The sequence below is a fragment of the Triticum aestivum genome, chromosome 3D (assembly GCF_018294505.1).
Source record: "Triticum aestivum cultivar Chinese Spring chromosome 3D, IWGSC CS RefSeq v2.1, whole genome shotgun sequence".
Taxonomy (NCBI): Eukaryota; Viridiplantae; Streptophyta; class Magnoliopsida; order Poales; family Poaceae; genus Triticum; species Triticum aestivum.
Window position 1 is genome coordinate 439172225 of NC_057802.1, and position 27359 is coordinate 439199583.

The 27359-nt window shown below is 48.3% G+C and overlaps 1 protein-coding gene across 1 annotated transcript; it reads right to left on the bottom strand.

The window, feature by feature from the left end:
* Nucleotides 1-282: 282 nt before the first annotated feature.
* On the bottom strand, nucleotides 283-2492 carry LOC123074885 (WAT1-related protein At5g07050). Its single transcript, XM_044497619.1, has 5 exons — nucleotides 2170-2492; nucleotides 1962-2024; nucleotides 1621-1737; nucleotides 1091-1496; nucleotides 283-1007 (listed from the first exon to the last, which is right to left on the bottom strand). The coding sequence occupies exons 1-5, from the start codon at nucleotides 2361-2363 to the stop codon at nucleotides 624-626; spliced, it is 1164 nt and encodes a 387-aa protein (XP_044353554.1). The 5' UTR covers nucleotides 2364-2492; the 3' UTR covers nucleotides 283-623.
* Between the last annotated feature and the right edge of the window lie 24867 nt (nucleotides 2493-27359).

The window sequence follows — 27359 nt, forward strand, 5'->3', positions numbered from 1 at the left end:
GGGCTTTGCCCGTCGGATTCACCTGGCGGCGGCGAGGGGAGCTGGGGTGGAGGTGAGGAAAACGGGGGCGGCGGCGGCTAGGTTTCGCCCGTGCCGCCCCCCTGGGAGCGACGCGAGCGAGCTGCTTCGTTCAGTTCCAAAAACCTTCAATTCTTTCGGGCTATACCACGCGAATTTCACCATAAAGGATTTTGCCTTTCAAGTTTGTCAATTACCCGACGTGAGATATTTCATGATTTGAGGAACCCTAGATGTTGTCACAACCCGCTGATATTTATCACAGAATTGAACTACTTTTTCCAAACTGATATTTATTTCGAAATTAAGCCGGGATCACAAAAACACTCAAAATTCTCTTACACCAACACGTACATCGGTACATGCCCCTTGCCGGAGCACAACATTTCTTTCTCCCCCGATAAAAAAAAGAAGAAGAAAAATACAAGGCGTACTGGAGTACTATAGTCGTTGGTTGTGGAAATCATACAAGAGGACAAAAATAAAAGGCACGGCGCAAAATTATTCCACTCTCCCCTTGCATGCAGCGCACACGGCCCTAGTGCATGCAACGTCAGTGACGAGACATTTGCAGTTAGCACTTGGAAGCAGTTGGAATCGATTGATCAGACTGCACTAGCTCCGTGTCCGTTGGAGGATGGCTTGGCTGCTCCGTTGGCTTTCTCGCACTCCGGATCGTGTCCGGCCGACGCGGCGTCTCCGGTCACCTTGGAGGTGTAGGAGGCCATGGCCATAGGCAGCGCCTCCCGCAGGGCCGCGGACTCCGCCTGGGTCTCCTTGTGCTTTCCCCAGAGCACGGAGTAGAGCCCGATGACGATGAGGACGGAGCCGAGGACGCCCCCCAGGTATATCTTCTCGGAGAGGATGAAGGAGCCCATCACGGCCACCACGATCATCATCAGTGGGCTGAACGCCGAGGCGAACACCGGCCCGGTCTTCTGGATCACCAGGCCTTGCACGTAGTACGCTATGCTCGATGTCACGATGCCCTGCAACATCAGTCATACGATATACTATGAGATTTGGCTGAGGAGACAAGACGCATGCGTGGTGAGCAGAGAAGTGTACTGACGGCGTATGCGGCGGCGAGGAGGTTCATGTCGAAGCCTATGGTCCAGACGGAGGGGCGGTGCTCCATGGCCAAGGTGACGACGATGGCCTGGAGGGTGCCGACGAAGCAGATGAGCGTGGTGAGGGAGAGCGGCGCCGAGTACTGCTTCAGGGTGTGAGCCTGGAGGATGAAGAGCGAGGCCCAGGCGAGGGTGGCGATGATGATGAAGAGCGAGCCGAGGAACCACTCCCTGCCCGTGGGATCGACGGCCGGGGCCTCGCCGCCGTGGGCCTGTCCGTGGCTCGTCCACGCCATCCGCATCAGCGGGCCTTTGTAGAGCGTCATCAGCATCGCGCCGGCCACCGTCACCACCGTCCCCGCCACCTTCGCCTGGCACCGCAAATTTCTCAGGTCCACCTTCTCCATCCTATGATATTTTCGGACACCATCCAAAAGATGTCAAATAATGTTTTGCTAGCTCCAACGGCGCGGTCACGCTAATATTCATCTCAGATTCCCAGAAGAGACGCATGCATCATGCATGTATATACCTGAAGATGAAGGCCATCACGAAGGTCATGGCGGGAAGGATGTTGCTCATGGCGCATGCGAAGGTCGGGCCGGTGTACTTGAGACCCACATAGTAGAAGTTCTGGTCAATCACAGGCCTGCAGTAATCAACAACATGCATAAGGTTCATTAGCATTGGTATTTCAGGAAAGCTGACAAAAAAAAAATTGGCGTACATGCAGCTAGCTGCTGTAAAAAGGAACATTTGGCGGACACCTTTTGTTTCTTGACAAAAGAGTCGAGTCCCCGTATTGGAGTGTCCACTCATGTCATCGTTCTTAAAGTACTTAGGCTGGGTGCACAAAATGACAGGAGAACTAACCCGAGCAGTGCCAGCACGAAGATCTGGAGGAAGGACGACCACGTCATCTTCGGCCTCACCTTTCTGCCATTTCAGATCAAGTTCATCGTACCATCAGTTTCAATTCAGGCCAGTGAACCATGCATGTAGCAAAGAAGAAGAAAATGCATGCACACTATCTGGTCGGCCCTAGCTCGTCCATGGATCGTTCGTGTCTACATACGTATACCTCTCGAGAATTAGGGCAAATGGCGCGATGGAGACGGTGGCGAAGGCGTGGCGGTACACGACGAGCACGTAGTGGCTCATGCCGCCGTTGAGCGAGACCTTGGTGATGACGTTCATGCCGGCATAGCCGAACTGCAAGCAGATCATGGCGATGTAGGGCTTGGCCTTCTCGAACAAGTCGCCGTAGCCACCCATGGTGATGATATAGATGGTACTTCTTGCTGGCTGCAAAAGCCTTGGTTAACTAGAGGATAAGTTAGCTAGGGCTAGAGGCTAAAGCCTAGAAGCTTCTGGTTAGGGAACTCAAGGAGCAAGAGAGGCCAAGCTAGACCTTGAGTTGAAGGAAATATGCAGAGCTCCCTGCTGGATTTATATGCACGCCGTAGGGGCATTCCGGGCATTATTAAAAGCAATTATTTGCTCTCTTCTTCCTGCTTCCCAGTAAAGCATTTCGGTGCAGACGTATGCCATGTCCACGACCGAGTGGCTTCATTGGACGCATTGTTGGGATCATCTGTCAGTCGAAGGAGGACACTCTCATTACCTTCTGCCATGTTAATCTGGTGCTATCCAGCTGATGGGTTTCTGGAAGCAAATGAAGACCACCTGGTGAACAAGGAGATCTCAACGGCTTCTCTGGTTGGGGTAGTGCTGTAGCATCACACGTCGTAGGTCTCAAACCATCAATTTTTGTCCTATTTGACATGAGAGTGGGAAGCAAATGTTACGTGTTGGAAGGCAAAGAAATCATCACATGTCTTTCCAATGTCACGAAGAACAGTGTTCTGCAACCTTGATTTTGTAACTAAGCATACATGCTTGGTTGATTGCCACCCCTGCAGTTCCAGAAACAATTGCCAGTGGCCAGCTAGTGGTTGCCAAACAGAAAGATACTGTGACGTTTTTCGTGTTAGCTAATTTGATGCTTGAATTTATGTTATGTTTTGTAAGCTTTCACCAAAAATGACATTCGGTAGGTTTCTGGAGAGTTTGCCGGAAGGCAGACTCATTTCAGACGACCTCGTGTTTTTATTTTGTTTTTCTAACCAATTTGTTCAGTAGTTTTGCTTGGCATTGTTGAATAATAAAAATGTCGGGTTACAATATTGTTTTCAACCCTAAACCCTAAATTTACAAAAAATCAGAACGGTCAGAAAATTGGGTAACACATGTAGTAACATGCAACTAATTCGAAAAATAGTACATTCATTACTCGATACGATGAAGGGTGGATATCGGATAATATGCCCATCTCAAGCTAATCATTTAAGTGTAGTAGTTTGTTTATCGAATTGTTTATAATATAATTAATTTATGCTAATTCAAATTTAACTATTATGTACCCTTTTAAACACATAGGATGTACATTACAATATTGTTATTGTGCATACACTGGTACAAAACTGCCCTTTTAAGATGCCTCGTCGCATATGGTTCACCCTAAATCTTGTGTGATTCTATAATCGTGCACAGTCACCTAGACAATCGTACACCATGCGGAAGACAAGAGAGGCCTACATACTATGTGACAGGTGGCAGGGGGCCGTATGACTGTGTGCGTCCTTAGGTGAATGGTTGTGAACTTCCTAGATGATATGCATATTATCTCTAAAAAAAGTATCTCTAGATGATATGCATATTTTATGGTATGGTTGTGAACATCGTAGATTCTAGAATTTTTTGTCATTTAATTAGATGCATGGTTGCGAACTTATACAAGCTAAACATCAAATGTGTCATCCGTGTAAGCTCAAAGCTACCGATGATAGGATTAAGGAGGTAAGTTAATTGATTTGACGGTTTAGGTCTAAAAAAGGGTTCTCAGTTTAAGGGTTAAAAATAACTTTTGAGAAAGTTAACAGTGAAAAGTGAAATGATTGGAAACGAACAAAATTATTCTCATTCCCATTCACTCGGCACTATTTATTGGACTAGTCTCTTCACATATGACTAATGATATTTTTTGAATATTTATAGTTTGGTTATTATGCAATATATTGTTCATCAAATTTTATTGTGTAACACTACATTTCCATAATATTACGCTAGTATTATTACAGTTAAAGTGTAAATTTGGAGATTGGTCAAAGTCAATAGTACTGTTAAGTACTCCCTCTGTAAACTAATACTACAAAAATTAACACTGGTTAATAAAGTATTAAGATCCACAGTTTAGGGCCCATTAGGTTTGGAGGAAACCAAAACGTAATAATTAGATAACTATAGGATGACAGTTGCCAACATGACGAACTACCTTGCCCTATACCTATGGAAAAGAGTTTTTACTAGATGTATAGTTCTGTCCAAAAAAAGAAGAAGGAAATGAGCAGTATCCCTAAAGAATTGGTGTGCTCGTTTCCTACAAATGAATGCATCTATAGAGATTTTTCCCTCTGAAATCCTCATTCCTATGGTTTATCCTTGAAAATCCTCCAAACTGAATGAGCCGTTGTACTGATTTTCTATTAGGTTGAATTTCCTTAGTTTGTTCAGATTTCCACCGAACGAACATTTATCTAGGAACAAGTAGATGTTGCTTTACAAAGTTGTATGGATGCAAATCCCTCCGAAGAAAGAAGCATAGCGCAAGAGGACATGAGCGAAGTCAGTCGCCGCGCCATTTTCGTGGAGCGTCGCTCTCGTGCTTTACGGTAAAGGAGGGAGCATTATGGTTCAGGAGTTCGTATGCTGAATTCGTGGATCACACTAGTGCCGGCCAAACGCATCACGATCCATGATGAACGCAACCGTCGCCACCTCAAGAAACGCAATGCAACTAAGCGGCTGCGGAAAGCTACGTCGCCAAACAGAAACCCCGGGAGAAAAGCCAGCCGGGGAACCTGAGTGCGATCTATGTTGGCCCATATTTTAGCACCGATTTGATGGTTGCCTGGCTAGCTGTGTGTGTGCTATATCCTGCGTGCACCAAAAGAGCCCAATCTCAACCCCCAGCTCAGTTCAACTCATGTAGGAAGCTAGCTAAGATCAGGTGTTGGTTATGCTGCCTTTGGCTTTCGCGGTTGCCAACCTGGAACTGCTTATGGACAGATCAGAACGCGAATGGAATCTGATAAAGAGGAGGAGGAGGAGGAGTATGTACCCACTCCTTGTTTCTTCTTAGAAGAGGCGACTGAGCTGGCATTGATCGAGCCTACTACCAGATGTGGCTCTTTTGCACTGTGCATCCATGCATGCATGCGTGGCTGGCGCTGCTCTGCATGAGCATATTAGCGCATGTGTGCATTTTCAGTTGGCAACTAGGAGTACGTCAAACTCGCTTTGCTGCATGCACTGGGAAGGGAACGGGAAGTTGAGGATGAACCAAACAAAGCATGAAGCCATGAACTGAGGTACGTGCATGCATGTTCAGATGCATCGCACAAGTATCCTCCCATCTGCACCGCATTATAGCTGGCCTTTTTGGCTCATCGTGTCGGCTCCTTTATATATTTTCCTATTTTTATTTTCCTTTTTGCAGTGCTTCGGACGCACCCAAAGGGAGAAGCTGAATTTGGCTTCATCTTGCGCAAAGAAGTCCGAAATCACATGTGAGCGCCTAACCTATGTTGTCAAAGGGCGTAAACCAGAGCAAATCTCAGTATCTAAGGCGGGATCCGGTCGGCGCCAAGGGATATTAAATCATGGGTGTGTCTAAAACACATCTAGATGTGACATAACTATGTCACATCTAAGTTGACTTCATCACCTGTTTTGTGGTTCAAATACTTGATTTCTTGTTTGTTTCGTTTTTTGTGGTTGTCCGTCTCGATCGACCAGTGGCCACGTAGGTAGACAAGCACAGGGTCCGCGCACGTATGCTGCATCGTCTGCTCGTCCCAGTCACCCACAAACCTAATAAAGCTGCATTTAGTTTAGTACCACTGTCAGGCGCATGCTTAAGCGGCAGTGTATACTAGCAACGTCGGCATACGTACGTGCTTCCAATTCCAAATTAGTTAAGTAGGTAGCATAATGCATGGATTTGTAGGTAGGTCCATTGCACGGTGTTGCAGGGTTGCCGCGTCTTGTTTTCAGAGTATCAACACACATTGGGCTCGTCAGATTGTAGCTTCATGTTGACTGATTGACATATGGTCATGTTTGGCATTCAGAACCAGCTCAACATTTTTATAAAATATAATGAATATTTTTAATTACATGGTGAACTTTTTATATACGTGAACATTTTTCAAAAATACGGAGAACATTTTTTTCATAACGTGGTGAACAATTTCAAACAAGGTGAATTTTATAAAAAGACACACCTGGGACGCTTGACAAAAAGAAACGCGCACACACACCTTCCCTAGTTGCGAGTCGGTTATCGACATGCAACTAGGCACCCTCGAGCAAAACACACACACACCCAGTTGCGAGTCGGTGGTTGACATGCAACTGGGGACCCCTTGACAAAAAGACACACAAATGCAGGTACCTCTAGTTGCAAGTCGGTTATCGACATGCAATTGGGGACCCTCGACACACACACACATCCCCCCTAGTTGTGAGTTTATGGTCAACTTGCAACTGGGGTCCTCAAAAAACACACACACCCTAGTTGCGAGTTGATGCTTGACACGCAATTGGGGACCCCTTGACAAAAAGAGACACACACACACATCCTAGTTGCGAGTCGATGGTTGACATGCAACTGGGATCCCTTGACAAAAAGACACACACACACCCCTAGTTGCGAGTCGATGGGCAACTTGCAACTGAGGGTCCTCAACAAACACATACCCCACTAGTTGCGAGTCAATGCTTCACATGCAACTAGGGGACCCTTAACAAAAAGACACACACACACACACCCCTCTAGTTGCAAGTCGGTTATCGACATGCAAATTGGGGACCCTCGACACACACACACACCCTAGTTGCGAGTCGATTGTCAACTAGCAACTAGGGGTCCTCAACAAACACACACACCCCTAGTTGCGAGTCGATGCTTGACATGCAACCGGAGACCCCTTGACAAAAAGACACACACACACACACATCCCCCTGGTTGCGAGTTGACGGTCAACTTGCAACTGGGGGCCACGAATAAAACACACACACACACACACCCTAGTTGCGAGTTGATGGTCAACTTGCAACTGGGGGTTCTCAACAAACACACACCTCCTAGTTGCGAGTTGATGGTCGACATGCAAGTGGGGACCCTTGACAAAAAGACACACACACCCCTAGTTGTGAGTCGGTTATCGACATGCAACTAGTGACCCTCTACAAAGACACACACACACACACACAAACACACACACACACACACACACACAAACACACACACACACACACACAAACACACACACACACACACACACACACAAACACACACACACACACACACACACACACACACACAAACACACACACATCCTTAGTTGCGACTCGATGAGCGGTTTGGAACTGGGGGCCACAACAAAACACACACACACACACACACACCCCTAGTTGCGAGTTGGTTATCGACATCCAGTTGCGGACCCTTGAGACACACACACACACACATAGACACACACACAGACCCTAGTTGCGAGTTGATGGTAAACTTGCAATTGTGGGCCACGAATAAAAACACACACACACATCCCCTAGTTGCGAGTTGATGGTCAACTTGCAACTGGGGGCCACGAATAAACACACACACACACATCCCTAGTTGCGAGTCGATGGGCAACTTGCAACTGGGTGTCCTCAACAAAACACACACCCTCCTAGTTGTGAGTCGACGCTTGACATGCAACTGGGACCCCTTGACAAAAAGACACACACACACACACACACCCTAGTTGCGAGTTGATGGTCAACTTGCAACTGGGGACCCCTTGACAAAAAGACACACGCACCCACCCCTAGTTGCGAGTTGATGGTCAACTTGCAACTGGGGGTTCTCAACAAACACACACCTCCTAGTTGCGAGTTGATGGTCGACATGCAACTGGGGACCCTTGACAAAAAGACACACACACACCCCTAGTTGTGAGTCGGTTGACGACATGCAACTACTGACCCTCTACAAACACACACACACACACACACATACACACACACATCCTTACTTGCGATGAGCGGGTTGCAACTGGGGGCTACAACAAAACACACACACACCCTAGTTGCGAGTTGGTTATTCGACATGCAGTTGGGGACCCTTGACACACACACACACATACACACACACACACCCCCTAGTTGCGAGTCGATGGTCAACTTGCAACTGGAGGTCCTCAACAAACACACACACACACACATCGCCTAGTTGCGAGTTGATGGTCAACTTGCAACTGGGGGCCACGAATACACACACACACACACACACACCCTAGTTGCGAGTCGATGGTCAACTTGCAACAGGGGGTCCTCAACAAACACACATCCCCTAGTTGCGAGTTGATGGTCAACTTGCAACTGGGGGCCACAAATAAACACACACACACACACACACCCTAGTTGCGAGTCGATGGTCAACTTGCAACAGGGGGTCCTCAACAAACACACCCCCCTAGTTACGAGTCGATGGTTGACATGCAACTGAAGACCCCTTGACAAAAAGACACACAAACACGCACACCCCTTAGTTGCGAGTCGGTTATTGACATGCAACTGGGGACCCACAACAAAACACACAGACACACGCAACCCCCTAGTTGCGAGTCGATGATCAACTTGCAACTAGGGGTCCTCAACAAACACACACACACCCTAGTTGCGAGTCGGTGGTTGACATGCAACTGGGGACCCCTTGACAAAAAGACACACACATGCCCGCACCTCTAGTTGCAAGTCGGTTATCGACATGCAATTGGGGACCATCGACACACACACACACATCCCCCTAGTTGCGAGTTTATGGTCAACCTGCAACTGTGGGTCTTCAACAAACACACACCCCCTAGTTGTGACTTGATGCTTGACATGCAACTGGGGACCCCTTGACAAAAAGAGACACATACACACACACATCCTAGTTGTGAGTCGATGCTTGACATGCAACTGGGGACCACTTGACAAACACACACACACACACACCCCTAGTTGCGAGTCGATGGGCAACTTGCAACTGGGGGTCCCCAACAAACACATACCCCCTAGTTGTGAGTCGATGCTTGACATGCAACTAGGGGACCCTTGACAAAAAGACACACACACACCTCTAGTTGCAAGTCGGTTATCGACATGCAAATTGGGGACCCTCCACACACACAAACACACACCCTAGTTGCGAGTCGATGGTCAACTTGCAACTAGGGGTCCTCAACAAACACACACCGCCTAGTTGCGAGTCGATGCTTGACATGCAACTGGAGACGCCTTGACAAAAAGACACACACACACACACACACATCCCCCTAGTTGCGAGTTGATGGTCAACCTGCAACTTGGGCCACGAATAACACACACACACACACACCCTAGTTGCGAGTTGATGGTCAACTTGCAACTGGGGGTGCTCAACAAACACACACCTCCTAGTTGCGAGTTGATGGTCGACATGCAACTGGGGACCTTTGACAAAAAGACACCCACACACACCCCTAGTTGTGAGTCGTTTATCAACATGCAACTAGTGACCCTCTACAAACACACACACACACACACACAACCACACACATCCTTAGTTGCGAGTCGATGAGCGGGTTGCAACTGGGGGCCACAACAAAACACACACACACACGCACCCCCTAGTTGCGAGTTGGTTATCGACATGCAGTTGCGGACCCTTGAGACACACACACACAGAGAGAGACACACACACACCCTAGTTGCGAGTTGATGGTAAACTTGCAATTGTGGGCCACGAATAAAAAGACACGCACACACACATCCTTAGTTGCGAGTCGATGAGCGGGTTGTAACTCGGGGCCACAACAAAAAAACACACACACACACACACACACATCCCTAGTTGCGAGTCGATGGGCAACTTGCAACTGGGTGTCCTCAACAAAAGACACACCCCCCTAGTTGCGAGTCGATGCTTGACATGCAACTGGGGACCCCTTGACAAAAAGAGACACACACACATCCTAGTTGCGAGTTGATGGTCAACTTGCAACTGGGGACCCCTTGACAAAAAGACACACGCACACACCCCTAGTTGCGAGTTGATGGTCAACTTGCAACTAGGGGTTCTCAACAAACACACACCTTCTAGTTGCGAGTTGATGGTCGGCATGCAACTGGGGACCCTTGACAAAAAGACAGACACACACCCCTAGTTGTGAGTCGGTTATCGACATGCAACTAGTGACCCACTACAAACACACACACACACACACACATCCTTAGTTGCGAGTCGATGAGCGGGTTGCCACTGGGGGCCACAACAAAACAAACACACACGCATACCCCTAGTTGCGAGTTGGTTATTCGACATGCAGTTGGGGACCCTCGAAACACACACACACACCCTAGTTGCGAGTCGATAGTCAACTTGCAACTGGGGCTCCTCAACAAACACAAACACACACATCCCCTAGTTGCGAGTTGATGGTCAACTTGCAACTGGGGGCCACGAATAAACACACACACACACACCCTAGTTGCGAGTCGATGGTCAACTTGCAACATGGGGTCCTCAACAAACACACCCCCTAGTTACGAGTCGATGGTTGACATGCAACTGAAGACCCCTTGACAAAAAGACACACAAACATGCACACCCCTTAGTTGCGAGTCGGTTATTGACATGCAACTGGGGACCCACAACAAAACACACAGACACACGCAACCCCCGAGTTGCAAGTCGATGATCAACTTGCAACTAGGGGTCCTCAACAAACACACACACACCCTAGTTGCGAGTCGGTGGTTGACATGCAACTGGGGACCCCTTGACAACAAGACACACACATGCACGCATCTCTAGTTGCAAGTCGGTTATCGACATGCAATTGGGGACCCTCGACACACACACACACATCCCCCTAGTTGCGAGTTTATGGTCAACTTGCAACTGGGGTCCTCAACAAACACACACCCCCTAGTTGCGAGGTGATGCTTGACATGCAACTGGGGACCCCTTGAGAAAAAGAGACACACACACACACATCCTAGTTGTGAGTCGATGCTTGACATGCAACTGGGGACCCCTTGACAAAAAGACACACACACACACCCCTAGTTGCGAGTCGATGGGCAACTTGCAACTGGGGGTCCTTAACAAATACACACCCCACTAGTTGCGAGTCGATGCTTGACATGCAACTAGGGGACCCTTGACAAAAAGACACACACACACACACACCTCTAGGTGCAAGTCGGTTATCGACATGCAATTGGGGACCCTCAACACACACACACACACACACAGACTATTTGCACCTCGGTTATCGACAAAGCAAAAATGGGGACCCTCAACAAACACACACACTCCCCTAGTTGCGAGTCGATGGTGGGCTTGCAACTGGGGACCCTCGACAAACACACACACTCCCCCTAGTGGTAAGTCGGTGGTCGGCTTGCAACTGGGGACCCTCGACAAACACACACACCCCTAGTTGCGAGTCGATGGTAGGCTTGCAACTGGGGACCCTCGACAAACACACAGAAAACACCCCTTAGTTGTGACTCTATGGTCGGCTTGCAACTGAGGACCCTCGACAAAGACACATACCCCCCTAGTTGCGAGTCGATGGTCGTCTTGCAACTGAGCGCCATCAACAAACACACCCCCTAGTTGTGAGTCGATGGTTGGCTAGCAACTGGGCGCCATCGATAAACACACCCCCCTAGTTGCGATTCGATGGTCTGCTTGCAACTGGTGAGCCTAGACAAACACACAAAAACACCACTTAGTTGCCAGTCGATGGTCGGCTTGCAACTGGGCGCCATTGACGAACACACCCCCTAGTTGTGTGTCGATCGTCGGCTGGCAACTGGGGACCATCAACAAACAAACACACACACACACACACGCAAAGGCACACGCACACGCACACACACACGCACACGCACGCACACACACACACTAGTTGTGACTCGAAGGTTGACATGCAACTGTGTCCCTCGACAAACACAAAAACTCTTAGTTGTGAATCGATGGTCGGCATGCAACTTGGCACCGTCGATAAACAAACACACTCCCTAGTTGCGAGTCAATGGTCGACATGCAACTAAGGACCCTCGACAAACACACATTGACAACTGGGGACCACGACAAGCACGCACGCTCTTAGTTGTGTGTTGATGATTGACATGCAACTGGTGACCCTTGACACACACACACACAAACACACACACACACACACACCTAGTTGCAAGTCGACGGTTGACATGCAACTGGGGACTCTCGACAAACACAAACACTCTTAGTTAGGAACCGATAGTCGGCATGCAACTTGGTGCCATCGACAAACACACACAACCCCCCTAGTTGCGAGTCGATGGTTGAGTTGCAAATTGGGGGCCTCGACAAACACAGGCACCCTTAGTTGCGAGTCGATTGTTGACTTGCAACTGGACCTGTAGAAACACACTTCCCCACCCCGCCCGCCTAGTTGCGAGTTGATGGTCGACATGGAACTATGGACCCTCGACAAACACACACTCCCCCCAAGTTCCAAGTCGATGGTTAGTTTGCAACTAGGTGCCACGACAAAACAGACACACCCCTAATGACGAGTCGATGGTCGACATGCAACCGGAGACCCTCGACAAACACAAACACTCTTAGTTGAGATTCGATAGTCGTCTTGCAACTAGGGGCCACAACAGAACATACACACCCCTAGTTGTGAGTCGATGGTTCGCATGCAATTGGGGCCACGACAAAACACACATACAGACGCTAGTTGCGAGTCAATGATCGGCATGCACCTGGGGACCCTCGACAAACACACACACACACACACAACCTAGTTGTGAGTCGATGATATCACATGCAACTGGGGAGCACATCAAACACAGACAGCCTTAGTTGCGAGTCGATGGTTGACTTGCAACTTGACCTTTAGAAACACACTTCGCCTCCACTGCCCCCAGTTGTGAGTCGATGTCTGACTTGCAACTGGGGGCCCTCGACACACACACACAACCTTAGTTGCGAGTCAAAGGGTTGACCTGCAACTGGGGACCCTCGACAAAGACACACACACACACACCCTAGTTGTGAGTCGATGGTTGGCTTGCAACAGGGAGCCCCGACAAACACAAAACACCCTTAGTTGCGAGTCGATGGTCAGCTTGCAATTGGCAGCCCCGACAAACACACACACCCTCTACTTGCGAGTTGATGGTCTACGTGCAACTAGGTACCCTTGACAAAGCACACACTCCCCTAGTTGTGAGTCGATGGTTGACATGCAACTAGGGACCTTCGACAACCACAAACAACCCTAGTTGTGAGTCGATGGGTGACTTGCAACTAGGTACCATGACAAAACATGCAACTAGGGACCACGACAAGCACACACACACACACCCTAGTTCTGATCGATAGACGGCTTGCAATTGGCGACCCTCGGCAAACACACACACCCCTAGTTGCGAGTTGATGGTCAATATGCAACTGGGGACCCTCGACAAATAGACACTGCCTCTAGTCGCGAGTCGGTGGTTGACATGCAAATGGGGACACTCGACAAACATAAACACCCCTAGCTCCGAGTCGATGGTCGGCTTGCAACTAGGGGCCATGACAAAACTTGCAACTGGGCACCACGACAAACACACGCTGAAAGATCGTGGATGTCGCCTAGAGGGGGGTGAATAGGCACTTTAAAATAATTACGGTTTAGGCTTGAACAAATGCGGAATAAACCTAGCGGTTAATTTGTCAAGCACAAAACCTACAACAACTAGGCTCACCTATGTGCACCAACAACTTATGCTAAGCAAGATAAACTACTAGGTGATAGCAAGATATATGACAAGAAGCAATATGGCTATCACAAAGTAAAGTGCATAAGTAAAGAGCTCGGATAAGAGATAACCGAGGCACGCGGAGACGACGATGTATCCCGAAGTTCACACCCTTGCGGATGCTAATCTCCGTTTGGAGCGGTGTGGAGGCACAATGCTCCCCAAGAAGCCACTAGGGCCACCGTAATCTCCTCACGCCCTCGCACAATGCAAGATGCCGTGATTCTACTAAGGGACCCTTGAGGGCGGTCACCGAACCCGTACAAATGGCAACCCTTGGGGGCGGTCACCGAACCCGTACACTTTGGCAACCCTTGGGGGCGGTCACCGGTACCCGTCAAATTGCACGGGGCGATCTCCACAACCTAATTGGAGACCCCGACGCTTGCCCGGAGCTTTACACCACAATGATTGAGCTCCGAACACCACCAACCGTCTAGGGCGCCCAAGCACCCAAGAGGAACAAGCTCAAGGGCACCAAGCACCCAAGAGTAATAAGCTTCTCAACTTGTAACGTCCACGTATCACCGTGGAGAACTCAAACCGATGCACCAAATGCAATGGCAAGGGCACACGGAGTGCCCAAGTCCTTCTCTCTCAAATCCCACCAAAGCAACTAATGCTAGGGAAGAAAATGAGAGGAAGAACAAGAAGAAGAACACCAAGAACTCCAAGATCTAGATCCAAGGGGTTCCCCTCACATAGAGGAGAAAGTGATTGGTGGAAATGTGGATCTAGATCTCCTCTCTCTTTTCCCTCAAAAACTAGCAAGAATCCATGGAGGGATTGAGAGTTAGCAAGCTCGAAGAAGGTCAACAATGGGGGAAGAACACGAGCTCAAGAGATAAGGTTCATTGGGGAAGAAGACCCCCTTTTATAGAAAGGGAAAAATCCAACCGTTATGTGCTCAGCCCGCACACGAGCGGTACTACCGCTCCACGAGCGGTACTACCGCTCTGGCGGAAGAAGCAGGGAAAAGGAGCAACCAAACATGAACCTTGGGGCGGTAGTACCGCTTATAAACGGTACTACCGCGCACCCCAGCGGTACTACCGCTGGAGGAGCAGAACACGGGACCCAAAAAAACAATAGCGGTACTACCGCCCGACCGGAGCGGTACTACCGCTTATAGGCGGTACTACCGCCCATCAGGGCGGTACTACCGCTTATAGGTGGAACTGCCGTGCGTTACTACCGTGCAACTACTGCAAAACTCGACACGAAAAATGCAAGACCCAAAATCGAGGCGGTACCAGCGCGGAACCGTAGCCGTACTACCGCTTATGGCCATAGGCGGTACTACCGCTTTGGACAGCGGTACTACCGCTTGTGGTGGTACTGCCGCTCTGGCCGCGGTACTACCGCTAGGAAACCAAAACTGCCATAACTTCTGCATATGAGCTCCGAATTGAGCAAACTCAAGCTTGTTGGATTGAGAAAGACGAGTAGCATCAAAACAGCAAATAGAGGAGTGAAACCTCCAACCGAGAAGAACCGGCATAACCTCCAACATCGAAAACATCATAGAAGATGCGAGTGAACTCCGTTTTCGATGAACTCGAGCTTGTCATCAAGATGACCATAAGCTCCAAAACTCACAAAGAGAAGAACCAAACAAGAACCAACAAAGATGATGCAAGGATGCAATGGTTTGAGCTCTCTATGAACGATACGATCAAGCTACTCATCGAGAGCCCCCCTTGATAGTACGGCAATCGAACCTATAACCCGGTCTCCCAACTACCATCATGAGACCGGTAAAATAGAAAACCTATCAAGAGCAAACCTTTGCCTTGCACATGGTCCACTTGAGCTAGATGATGACGATCTTGACTCCCTCAAGTTGGACCACCTTTCTTGGTTGTGTTGGCTCAATGAAGACTAGTTGATTGCTCCCCCATACTCCACTATGGGTGAGCCACTCTTCCGCACATCTTCACAAGTCCATTGTCACCACAATGGACGGCAAGATTCAAGCATTTGATCTCTTCATGATGCTTCACTTGAACTTGCGCACCGCAACATCTTCACAAGTCCATTGTCGCCACAATGGACGGCAAGCTTCAAGCATTTGATCTCTTCATGATGCTTCACTTGAACTTGCATAGCGCAACCTAACCCCACAAAGAACTCTCACGAAGATCATGGGTTAGTACACAAAGCGTAATTGACAATGCTTACCACACCATGGGATCGCTTGATCCCTCTCGGTACATCTTGTGCGCTTTGTGTGTTGATCAACTTGATTCACTCTTGACTTAGTCTTGATCAACCTTGACTCTTTCCAACTCTCTTCATTTGGATGATGTCTTGAAGGTAAACATGAATGATCACACAATCTTCTTCTTCAAGACATGCTTGCAATAAGTTCTACTCTCACATGACCAATCTTTGGATAATTCCTTAATAACACCTTGGTCACCACATAAACTCCTTGAAACCAACACATGGACTTCAAGAAATGCCTATGGACAAATCCTTCAAATATAACTCAAGGCAACCATTAGTCCATAGAGATTGTCATCAATTACCAAAACCAAACATGGGGGCACCGCATGTTCTTTCACACGCCCCCCTAATTGCGAGTTGATGGTCAACATGCAATTGAGGACCCTCGACAAACACACACTCCCCGTAGTTGCGAGTCAATAGTTAACATGCAACAGGGGATCCTCGACAAAACACAAACACCCTTAATTGCGAGTCGATGGTCGGCTTGCAACTAGGGGCCATGACAAAACATGCAAGTGGGGACCACGACAAACACACACACCCCCTAGTTGCGAGTCGATAGTCGGCTTGTAACTGGGGACCCTCGATAAACACACACACCCTTAGCTGCAAGTCGATGGTCGACTTGCAAGTGGAGGCCTCGACAAACACACACACCCTAGCTGTGAGTCGATGGTCAACATGCAACTCGGGACCGTCAACAAACACACACACCCTTAGTTTCGAGTCGATGGTTGACTTGCAAGTGAGGATCCTCGACAAAACAGAAAACACCCCTTAGTTGCATGTTGATGGTCAGCTTGCAACTAGGGGCCATGACAAAACATGCAACTGGGGACCATGACAAACACACACCCCCCGTAGTAGTGAGTCGATTGTCGACATGCAATTGGGGACCCTCGACAATTGACACCTAAATAGTCGCGAGTCGATAATTGACACCTAGATAGTTGCACCAAAATACCCAACTGCAAAAAACTAGTGGCGAAATGATGGTGGAAAAACTAGTGGCGAAACACTTACAAAAAAAATTATAGTATAGAAAAAAAGAATAAAAGAATACAGTGACATAACAAAACTATCCAAAGCACACAGACAAGTCAGGTCGTCTTCTTCTTCTTCAGATTTTGAAACAAATTAGTGGCGAAACACTTACAAAAAACTAGTGGCGAAACGATGTGGAAAAACTAGTGGCGAAACACTCACAAAAAATTTATAGTATAAAAAAAGAAAAGAAGAAAAAGAACACAGAGACATAACAAAAATATCCAAAGCACACAGACAGGCCAGGTCGTCTTCTTCTTCATATTTCGAAACAAAAACAAACAGAAAAATGGAAGAACAATGGAGGGAACGGGAGAACAGGCGAAAGGAGAGTGACGACTCGGTGGTGGCTAACATGGGAGCAACTAGTTAACGAGCGCTCCTTCGGGTGCCTCGCAACGATCAGTGCCACTTGGCGCGCTCTCAGCCATTCGCCACGTGTCGCGCTCTGGACGCTCCCTCCAGATTTTTTTTTTATTTTTTCGCACGCGTTTACGGCTTTTTAAACGTTTTTTTGGTTTTTTTGACGTTTTGGTTTTCCCCCGGCCATCCTTAGCTTTTCGATCAAAAAAGAAATTTAAAAAAAAATGCGCGAAAAAACCACGTTTTCTTTTTTTTTCTTTCGCAAAAGTCACGGTTTTTCTTCTGCGAGAGGCACGGTTGTGCTTTAGCGAGAGTCACGGCCGTGCCTTTTGAAAACGGAAAAAAACACGTTTTCTGTTTTTTTTTTCTTTCGCGAGAGTCACGGTTTTGCTTCCGCGAGAGGCACGGTTGTGCTTTCACGAGAGTCACGGCCGTGCCTCTCGGAAAGGGAAAAACAAAACGCGTTTTCTATTTTTTTTTCTTTTGCGAGAGTCACGGTTTTGCTTCCGCGAGAGGCACGGTTGTGCTTTCGCGAGAGTCACAGCCGTGCCTCTCGGAAAGGGAAAAAATACGCGTTTTCTGTTTTTTTTTCTTTCGCGAGAGTCACGGTTTTTCTTTCACGACAGGCACGGTTGTGCTTTCGCGAGAGTCATGGCCGTGCCTCTCGAAAACGAAAAAAAACGCGTTTTCTGTTTTTTTTCCTTCCACGAGAGTCACGGTTTTGTTTCCACAAGAGGCACGGTTGTGATTTCGCGAGAGGCACGGGCGTGCCTCTTTTGGAAAGGGGAAAAAACCGTGCTCCCGGTTCGGTTTTTTCGCCCGGTTTTTTTCGTCCAGTTTTTTGTCAAAAAAAGTTCGTCAAAACCTATCAACATGGGATCTAGTTTTGAAGATCTCGATGCGAGTAATCCAATGGTGAAAACGGTTCGAGATTTGGACGCACGGTTTAAGAGATAAAATATTTTGAATAAAACGATCTACAAAAAAAAGAAAATTCCCAGGTTGCGACAAGTGGTGCGCTGCATGTGCGCCATTTGTGGTGACCTGGGAAAGTGAAGTGTTCTTTGCAATGAGTAATCCTTAATTAGTGATTTCGGGCTAACGTATCGATCTAATGTACTCTCGGGCTAGACTTCGTATATTCTAAAAAAGCCCATATCAAACAAAGGAGACGCTGGCCCAAAAAAAACGAAAAATCAATTCCTCTCCGCTGTAGGCCTCCCGGCCCGACAAGACGATACGAGGATCGATAGCGATGCGGGCAAACACTCGATCAAAACAAAGCAAACAGATCGGACGGCTGGACAATTAGATGTGAGATTACTAAAAAACATCTTGATGTAAATTAGTCATTCTGTTAACTCATAAATAAAATGAGCTTGCTAAAACTCAGTTGACCGAGATTTAATCAAGTTCCGATCGACCTTGTAGCATTTTGTCCCATCTTTTTTCTTGAATACGCATGAGTATGCATATCATATATTAAAGAAGAAAGGGGAGAGAGCCCTCCACGATTATGTTACAATCGCTTGATTACAATGCGCTTCGCGGTTGTCCGCCTATGTGCTAATCAGACTACTCGCTAGTTGCCTGCTCCTGCGCCGCCGTGAAGGCCACGACCAACTATCCTCGCAGTATGCCCGCCTGCCTCCATATCTCGCCTTCACTCCTAATCCGGTCTAGAAGACGTGCGAGACAGACGGACGCCCCATCGAAAACAATAGCGTTCCTATGCTTCCACACCTCCCACATGGTAAGTAGGCAGATGGCGCGGATCGTCTTCGAATGCCTCCCACCTGCGCCGAGTCTGGTGCACCAATCCTGCAATGCCTCGCCCGGAGTCGGTGCGGCATGCGGGATTCCCATTGCCGTGAACACTTGTGTCCAAACCTGTCACGTCAGCGCACACTCGACAAGTAGATGGCCGATCGTTTCATCATGCTGGTTGCAGAGAGGGCAAGCAGCCTGGTGCGGCAACCCTTGTCTGGCCAGTCTGTCGGAGGTCCAGCACCTGTCCATGATCGCAAGCCAAGCGAAGAATCTACAACGCAACGGCGTCCTCGAACTCCAAGTGATTGCCGCTGTGGGCGATACCTGCCGACCTGCAAACTTGGCCCATACGCCGATCTGGCCGAGAACGTGCCATCCTTTTCCCATGACAATGTGATAGTGTCTGCGGTCCCCTCTTGAAGCTGCACCGCCGCCACCGCGGGCCAGATGCTCATGTATTCTGCAAGGCCTTCCGCGTCGATAGCGGGTCCGATGTCCGTAGCCCATCTGCCCTGCACTATGGCTTCAAACACGGATCTCGATCTCCTCGTCCGTTGTGTCACCATGCCGTATGCCCGCGGCGCTAGCTCTTGTATACGGTACCCATTGAGCCAACAATCCTCCCAGAATAACGTGTTGCGGCCATCCCCAACATTAGCTCTCGCCACCGCCTGGTAGAGCTGCCTGGACTCTTTCGGAACGGAAAGCGCGAACTCCGACCATGGCCTTGCTAGCTGTAGCATGTCGTCCCTCCTGCATCATTTGTCTTGCTAGCTGTAGCATGTAGTGTAGCTTTTGTAACGTTCCACCTTAGCGACATCAGCTCCTGCATTTTGTCCCATCGTTTGTAACATTTCTTCCTACCGGTTGCATCATTTGTCTTGCTAGCTGTAGCATGTCGTCCCTCGTCGATTGTAGCATATCATCGCACCGGTCGCAACATCCTTTATTAACGGTTGTAGCATTTTAGTCTGAACGGTTGTACCATATGTTGTCGTTGCTTGTTGTACAGTCGCAACATTCTTCATCCCCCATTTGCAACATCCAGACGTACCAATCGTGGCACCACAGCTACGCTGACGTCACTTAATTGAGACTTTGTTAAGTCTTTTTTCGTGAATACGCAAAGCTTGCTTATCTTTTCATTGATAGAAGAAATTGAAGTGAGAACATAAAGGAAGGGGTACATAGCATGGCACAGCCAAACATGGAGTAAACATGATGCCCGGAGCAAAGAGACATGGGATACTCATCCCAAACAGAAGCCACAACAAATCCCTAAACTATCTTATCCAAGAGAAACAACCCTAACCAAGATGATGTTCCAAAACTCGGAATCAAGTACCAAACACGTCGCGAGCAAGCAAGGCGCGCCTTCGTTATTGAGTTCTAGACACACGCTCATCCGAAGGATTTAGCCGATCATTGGTTGCACAAAGGACGACACGTCGCAAACGGAGGACGATTCCGTCAGATATGCTGTATAATATATCTCCCTCTGTGTCCGGGGAGTATCATCAAGGAACATGGATAGGCACGGACAAAGCAAGTGTAGTGGCGAGTGACTAGCTAGCGCTCTGGTTCGGGTTTAGTTTAAGCAAGGAGAACGACGGATCGGATGGGAACTCCCGCTAATGACGCATGCTAAGATCGATTTACTTTGCCCGGTTGCCCCGCCCGTTCCAATCATTGTTAATAACTTAATATATATAAACAAAGTGCTGTGTACTGCGTGGTTACGCAAGCACGTATCTCATGCATGATGAGCGCGCCCATGATCACTCCTGCATCCGACTTGATGGCCGCCACCCGTCGATAAAACGACATTTTTGGTGGAGCCAGACCTCCGGTAGCAGGCGATCGCTACTACTAGATTAATTTGGGCGTTTTGCCACCTGCCACGAGACACCGAGACATGCATATATCGCGCGTGCAAATGATCGATGGCTATGTGCAAAGGCGTCTAACCTCAGTGCCTCCTGCAAGTGCAATGCACGAGCTGAGATGCATGGTGCTTTTGCCTTGACTGATCTTTCGTTTAACAGGAAGGGTGCTGGGACTCTTGGGACCATTTTAATACTTAATAGGCCCAGAATTGATCAGATTTCTTTTAAACACAGCACAATCAGGGATACCAGATGCACTCATCTTTATAAACACACAAACGCATATCCTACCTGTATGAGCCCCGTCAAGATACCGAGCTGGTAGGTGTAGCCAGAAATTGAGACCTCCCATTCCACGCGGAAACTATGTCTCGCTTACTAGCTCAGCCTCGAGTAAAGCGTCCGGCTTAGCGGGCCGTCCCAGTATAGCAGGTTCTCTAGACCGGTGTGAACCTTATGTGTGGTTTTTTCTCTCTTATGTTTTCCTTATCGGTTTTCTAGGGAAGTCATGATTTTTTTTAAATCATTAATATTTTTTCGCAATTTAGGACCATTGTCAGATTGCGAATATGTTTTTCATTTCATGAATATTTTTTGACATCATGAAAAAAATTAATTCACAAAAACAATTCTTGAATATTTTTTCAAATCCTGTACATTTTTTGAATTTAGTGAACATTTTTCAAACTCACGAATATTTTTTGAAATTCCTGAATAGATTTCAATTTGCAAAATTTATAAACTTTTTGAATTCACTAACACTTTTTAAAAGTCATGAATAGTTTTTCCACTCACAGTCATTTTTAAAAATTCATGACTATTTTCTGAACTCGAGAATATTTTTCAAAAAAATTTAAAGCATTGAAGTACAAAACCGGGTGAAATAAGTAAAATTTGCTTAAAAAGACGCCATGAAATGACAACTCATATGATAGGGAGCTCTACATGGGCACTTCTTACTAGGTCGGCCCACTAGTGGTGGCACTTGGGAAGAGGGACACATTTGGCGAGTATCCAACGCGCATGTCGTTGAATAGCTATATCACTATTTAAGGGTTACTCTTTGCGAAGGTCACACCCCAGCTTCTCAGCTGCTAACAACTGGCCTATTGCATATGTAGCACTTGCCGCAACTTGAAAGATTTCCATTTTTTGTGAATTCGTTTATTCAAAAGATTTTATATCTTTAACCGTGCATCCAAATCCTTAGTCATTTTCACCGTTGGATTTCTCGTGTAGAGATCTTTAAAATTAGATCACATGTTAATAGATTTTGACAAAAATAAATAAAACAAGAAATGCCAAAAAACGGTAACCGAACAAAAAGGAATATGGAAAACGGAGCAAAACTACCCTAAGCAAACATATGCTTCAATGAGCCATTTGAAAAAGCACGGTTCTATTTCCACCGGTAATTATTTGCTTCTCGTGGATGCAATTTTTTACTTTCTCATGAAAGCACAGTTGTGCTTCTCGCAAAGGCAAATCTGTGTTTATCATGGAAGCACATAATTTTTCCCTTTCCAAGTGTGCTTCTTGCTTAAGTAAATATGTGCTTCCTCAAGAAGCAAATATGTGTTTCTCCTGGAAGCACCGATTTTTCCCATTTCGAGAAGCACAATTGTGTCTTACACAGAAAAAAAAACTCCAAAACCTAGGGAAAACAGGCGAAAACAGAAAAAAAAAACAGAAAATATCATCTAAATCCTGAAAACACGTAAACCCTATCGTCCAACACGCGACATGTGACGACGGTTGGGCATACCACTTGATGCACTTCCATGCCACAACTATGACCCTTGCGGGAGCCCCGCAAGGGATAGCACTTAGTTAGTTGCTCTCGCTGAATAGGGCCTCCCCGTCTCGCAATAACAGGCCATAGCCACGCCCCCCATTACATGGGACTAATGGACCATCAATAGCCGAGTTATAGGTTGAAAACCCCCCATCAATAGAACTAATGGGCCAGGCCCATGTACCTGGTTGAGTCAAAAAATCCTTTTGGGAAATTTCTACTTCACATATTTGAAAAGGTATTAAATTCTGTTTAGAAGAAATAAAAAATTATGAATAATAGAAAAGCATCGCGTATTTGGAAAATATTCGCCGTGATTTGGAAAACGCAGATCATGTCTTCGAAAAAACATGTTTACCACGCAATTGAAAATGTTCATCATTTATCTAAAAAAGTACATCATGTATTTGAGAAAAAATGGTCACCGCTTAACTGAAAATATTCATAACGAACTAGAAATATAGGCATACCGTATTCAACAAAACTTTTCTGCATGTACATGAAAAAAGTTAATGGTGTATTAAGAAAATGCCTGCCACACACTTAAAAATTGTGAATCATTTATTTGTAAAATGTGAAATTGTTTATTGGAAAAAGGTCATCATTTTTATAAAAATGTTTGTCGCATATTTAAGAAATGTGCATCGTGTATTTTAATATATTTTTGAAACTTAAACGTGCAATCTATTTATTCATGGAGTTCTGGGATCTCAGCTGAGACAATTCGTAGTCTACAATCAGGTGGGGCATCAGGCCACACATGTGATAACTCACAGCTAGTACCCTCTCTTGTCAATGTGTGTGCGCCATATTTAGCCAATCTCCTTACACTACTAGGAAAATGCTTATACATATAAGTTACTAGTAGCGTTGGTTTGTGTCCCCACGCTACTGGTAATTACCAGTAACGCTGGGTACAAAGCGCGTTATTGGTATGGCTTAGCAGCAGCGTTGGTTTTTTTTTTGGCACGCTACTGATAAGTATGCCACACTGTGACGCCCCCGATTTGACCGTACACTAATCATGCACGCAAATGTGTACGACCAAGATCAGGGACTCACGGAAAGATATCACAACACAACTCTAAAACATAAATAAGTCATACAAGCATCATAATACAAGCCAGGGGCCTCGAGGGCTCGAATACAATTGCTCGATCACAGACGAGTCAGCGGAAGCAACAATATCTGAGTACAGACATAAGTTAAACAAGTTTGCCTTAAGAAGGCTAGCACAAACTGGGGTATAGATCGAACGAGGCGCAGGCCTCCTGCCTGGGATCCTACTAACTACTCCTGGTCGTCGTCAGCGGCCTGCACGTAGTAGTAGGCACCTCCGGTGTCGTAGGTGTCGTCGTCGACGGTGGCGTCTGGCTCCTGGACTCCAACATCTGGTTGCGACAACCAGATAGGAAGGAAAGGGGGAAAAGAGGGGGAAAGGCAACCGTGAGTACTCATCCAAAGTACTCGCAAGCAAGGAGCTACACTACATATGCATGGGTATATGTGTAAAGGGGCGTATCAGTGGACTGAACTGCAGAATGCCAGAATAAAAGGGGAATAGCTAGTCCTGTCGAAGACTACGCTTCTGGTCATCTCCATCTTGCAGCAGGTAGAAGAGAGTAGATTGAAGTCCTCCAAGTAGCATCGCATAGCATAATCCTACCCGGCGATCCCCTCCTCGTCGCCCTGTTAGAGAGCGATCACCGGGTTATATCTGGCACTTGGAAGGGTGTATTTTATTCAGTATCCAGTTCTAGTTGTCATAAGGTCCAGGTACAACTCCGGGTCGTCCTTTTACCGAGGGACACGGCTATTCGAATAGATAAACTTCCCTGCAGGGGTGCACCACATAACCCAACACGCTCGATCCCATTTGGCCGGACACACTTTCCTGGGTCATGCCCGGCCTCGTAAGATCAACGCGTCGCAGCCCCACCTAAGCACAACAGAGCGGTCAGCACGCCGGTCTAACCCTATGCGCGCAGGGGTCTGGGCCCATCGCCCTATGCACACCTGCACGTTGCGTACGCGGCCGGAAGCAGACCTAGCCTAGTGGCGTTCCAGTCCAATCCGGCGCGCGCCACTCAGTCGCTGACGTCAAGAAGGCTTCGGCTGATACCACGACGCCGGGATACCCATAACTACTCCCGCGTAGATGGTTAGTGCGTATAGACCAAATGGCCAGACTCAGATCAAATACCAAGATCTCGTTAAGCGTGTTAAGTATCCGCGAACGCCGACCAGGGCCAGGCCCACCTCTCACCTAGGCGGTCTCAACCTGCCCTGTCGCTCCGCCACAAAGATCCACTTGCGGGTACTCCTACGAGCCGACCCGACTTTAGTCATCACATGTGTCATGTATGTAGTATATAAGTATATACCCGTGATCACCGCCCAGGTGATCACGGCCCGATAGTATAGCACAGCAGACGGACAAGAATGTAGGGCCACTGATGGAAATCTAGCATCCTATACTAAGCATGTAGGATTGCAGGTAAAGGTAACAACAGTAGTAGCAAGGATAGGCTATGCATCAGGATAGGATATCGAAAAGCAGTAACATGCTACACTACTCTAATGCAAGCAGTATAGAGAAGAATAGGCGATATCTGGTGATCAAGGGGGGGGGCTTGCCTGGTTGCTCTGGCAAGTAGGAGGGGTCGTCAACTCCGTAGTCGAACTGGGCAGCAGCAGTGTCGGTCTCGTAGTCTACCGGAGAGAAGAGGGGGGAAGAAACAGTAAATACAATGCAAACATAAGCATGACGATGCGTGACATGACAATGAGCGGTGCTAGGTGCGCCCTAACGCGACAGTAGGTGGTACCGGCGAAGGGGGGGAACATCCGGGAGGTATTCCCGATGTTTCGCGTTCTTGGACAGACGGACCGGAGGGGGAAAGTTGTTAGTTCGATAGGTTAGGGGGTTGTGGTGGACGAACGGACTGCGTATTCGGATTCGTCTCGTCGTTCTGAGCAACTTTCATATAGAAAACATTTTCATCCGAGTCACGGTTTAAAAGATATGAATTTTCAAAGTTTATTTGAATTTCTGGAATTATTTGAATTAAGCAAAAATGAATTATGACGTCAGCATGAGGCAATGCTGACGTCAGCAGGTCAACAGGTCGGCTGACCAGTCAAACCAGACAGGTGGGTCCAGTGGGACCCACATGTCAGCCTCTGTTAGTCTAACAGTAATTTAAACTAAACTAACAGTCTAATTAGAGGGGTGGGCCCCATATGTCAGTGAGTGATTAGGTTAATTAATTAGTTTTAATTATAAAAACATTTTTCTTTTCTTTTTCTTTTTTTTATTTTGCGGCGGGGCCCGCATGTCAGTGACTGGGCCTGCCCAGTCAGCAGTTGACTGGGTCAACAACCCAGTCAACTGGGCCCACGGGGCCCACTGGCAGTGGCACTGGGGGTGGCCCCAGGCCAGCCACGTCGGCGGCCGGCGCCGGAGCAACTCCGGCGACCAAATCAGCGGCGGCCCCTCGCCGGAGTTGGCCGGAATCGCGCTACGGGGCTCGGGGAGGAGCGGGGCTAGGCCCATTCGAAAGGGCTCGCAGCGCCGCATCCAGGGGTGGCCGGGGCTTCGCCGGACTTGGCCGGAATCGGCGCCGGCGAGCGGCGGAGGCGGCGGCGCGCACGGGTGCCCGACCGAAACGTGGCTACGGCGGGCGGTCGAGCAAGCGGAGGGGCTGGGAAGCTCCTACGTGCGGTGGGGAGTGCAACGGGCTTGAGCCCGTGACCAACAGGTCACCGGAGCCTCGCCGGCGGCGAGCTCCGCGGCGCGGCGTTCGGGCGCGCGTGGGGAAGCAGCTAGGGGGCGCGCGAGAGAGAAAAGACAGGGGAGGAGGGGGAGAGGCTCACGGCGAGGCTGTAGGGGGACGGCAGCGTGCTCGGGGAGGCTCGAGGCGGTGAAACGGGGCGGCGACCGACGGCGGCCATGCGGGGAAGACGAGCTCGGGGAGGCCGTTGCCGTGGCTCGGAGCTCCAACGGAGAGGTGGAGGTGGTGTAGTCGAGGGCGGCGACGGCGTATGACACGGCGAGGTGGCTATTGGGGCACGGTGGCCGTGTGAACGACGGGAACGGCGGCGAGCGCGTCGGGCGGTGGGGATCGAAGGGGAGAGGGAGGTGGATCTGACGGGGGAGGCGCAGCGGCCGAGAGGGAGAGCGGGGGGGGGTGAGTGGGAGAGAGGCCCGAGGAGGCGGGGGGGAGCTGGCGCCCT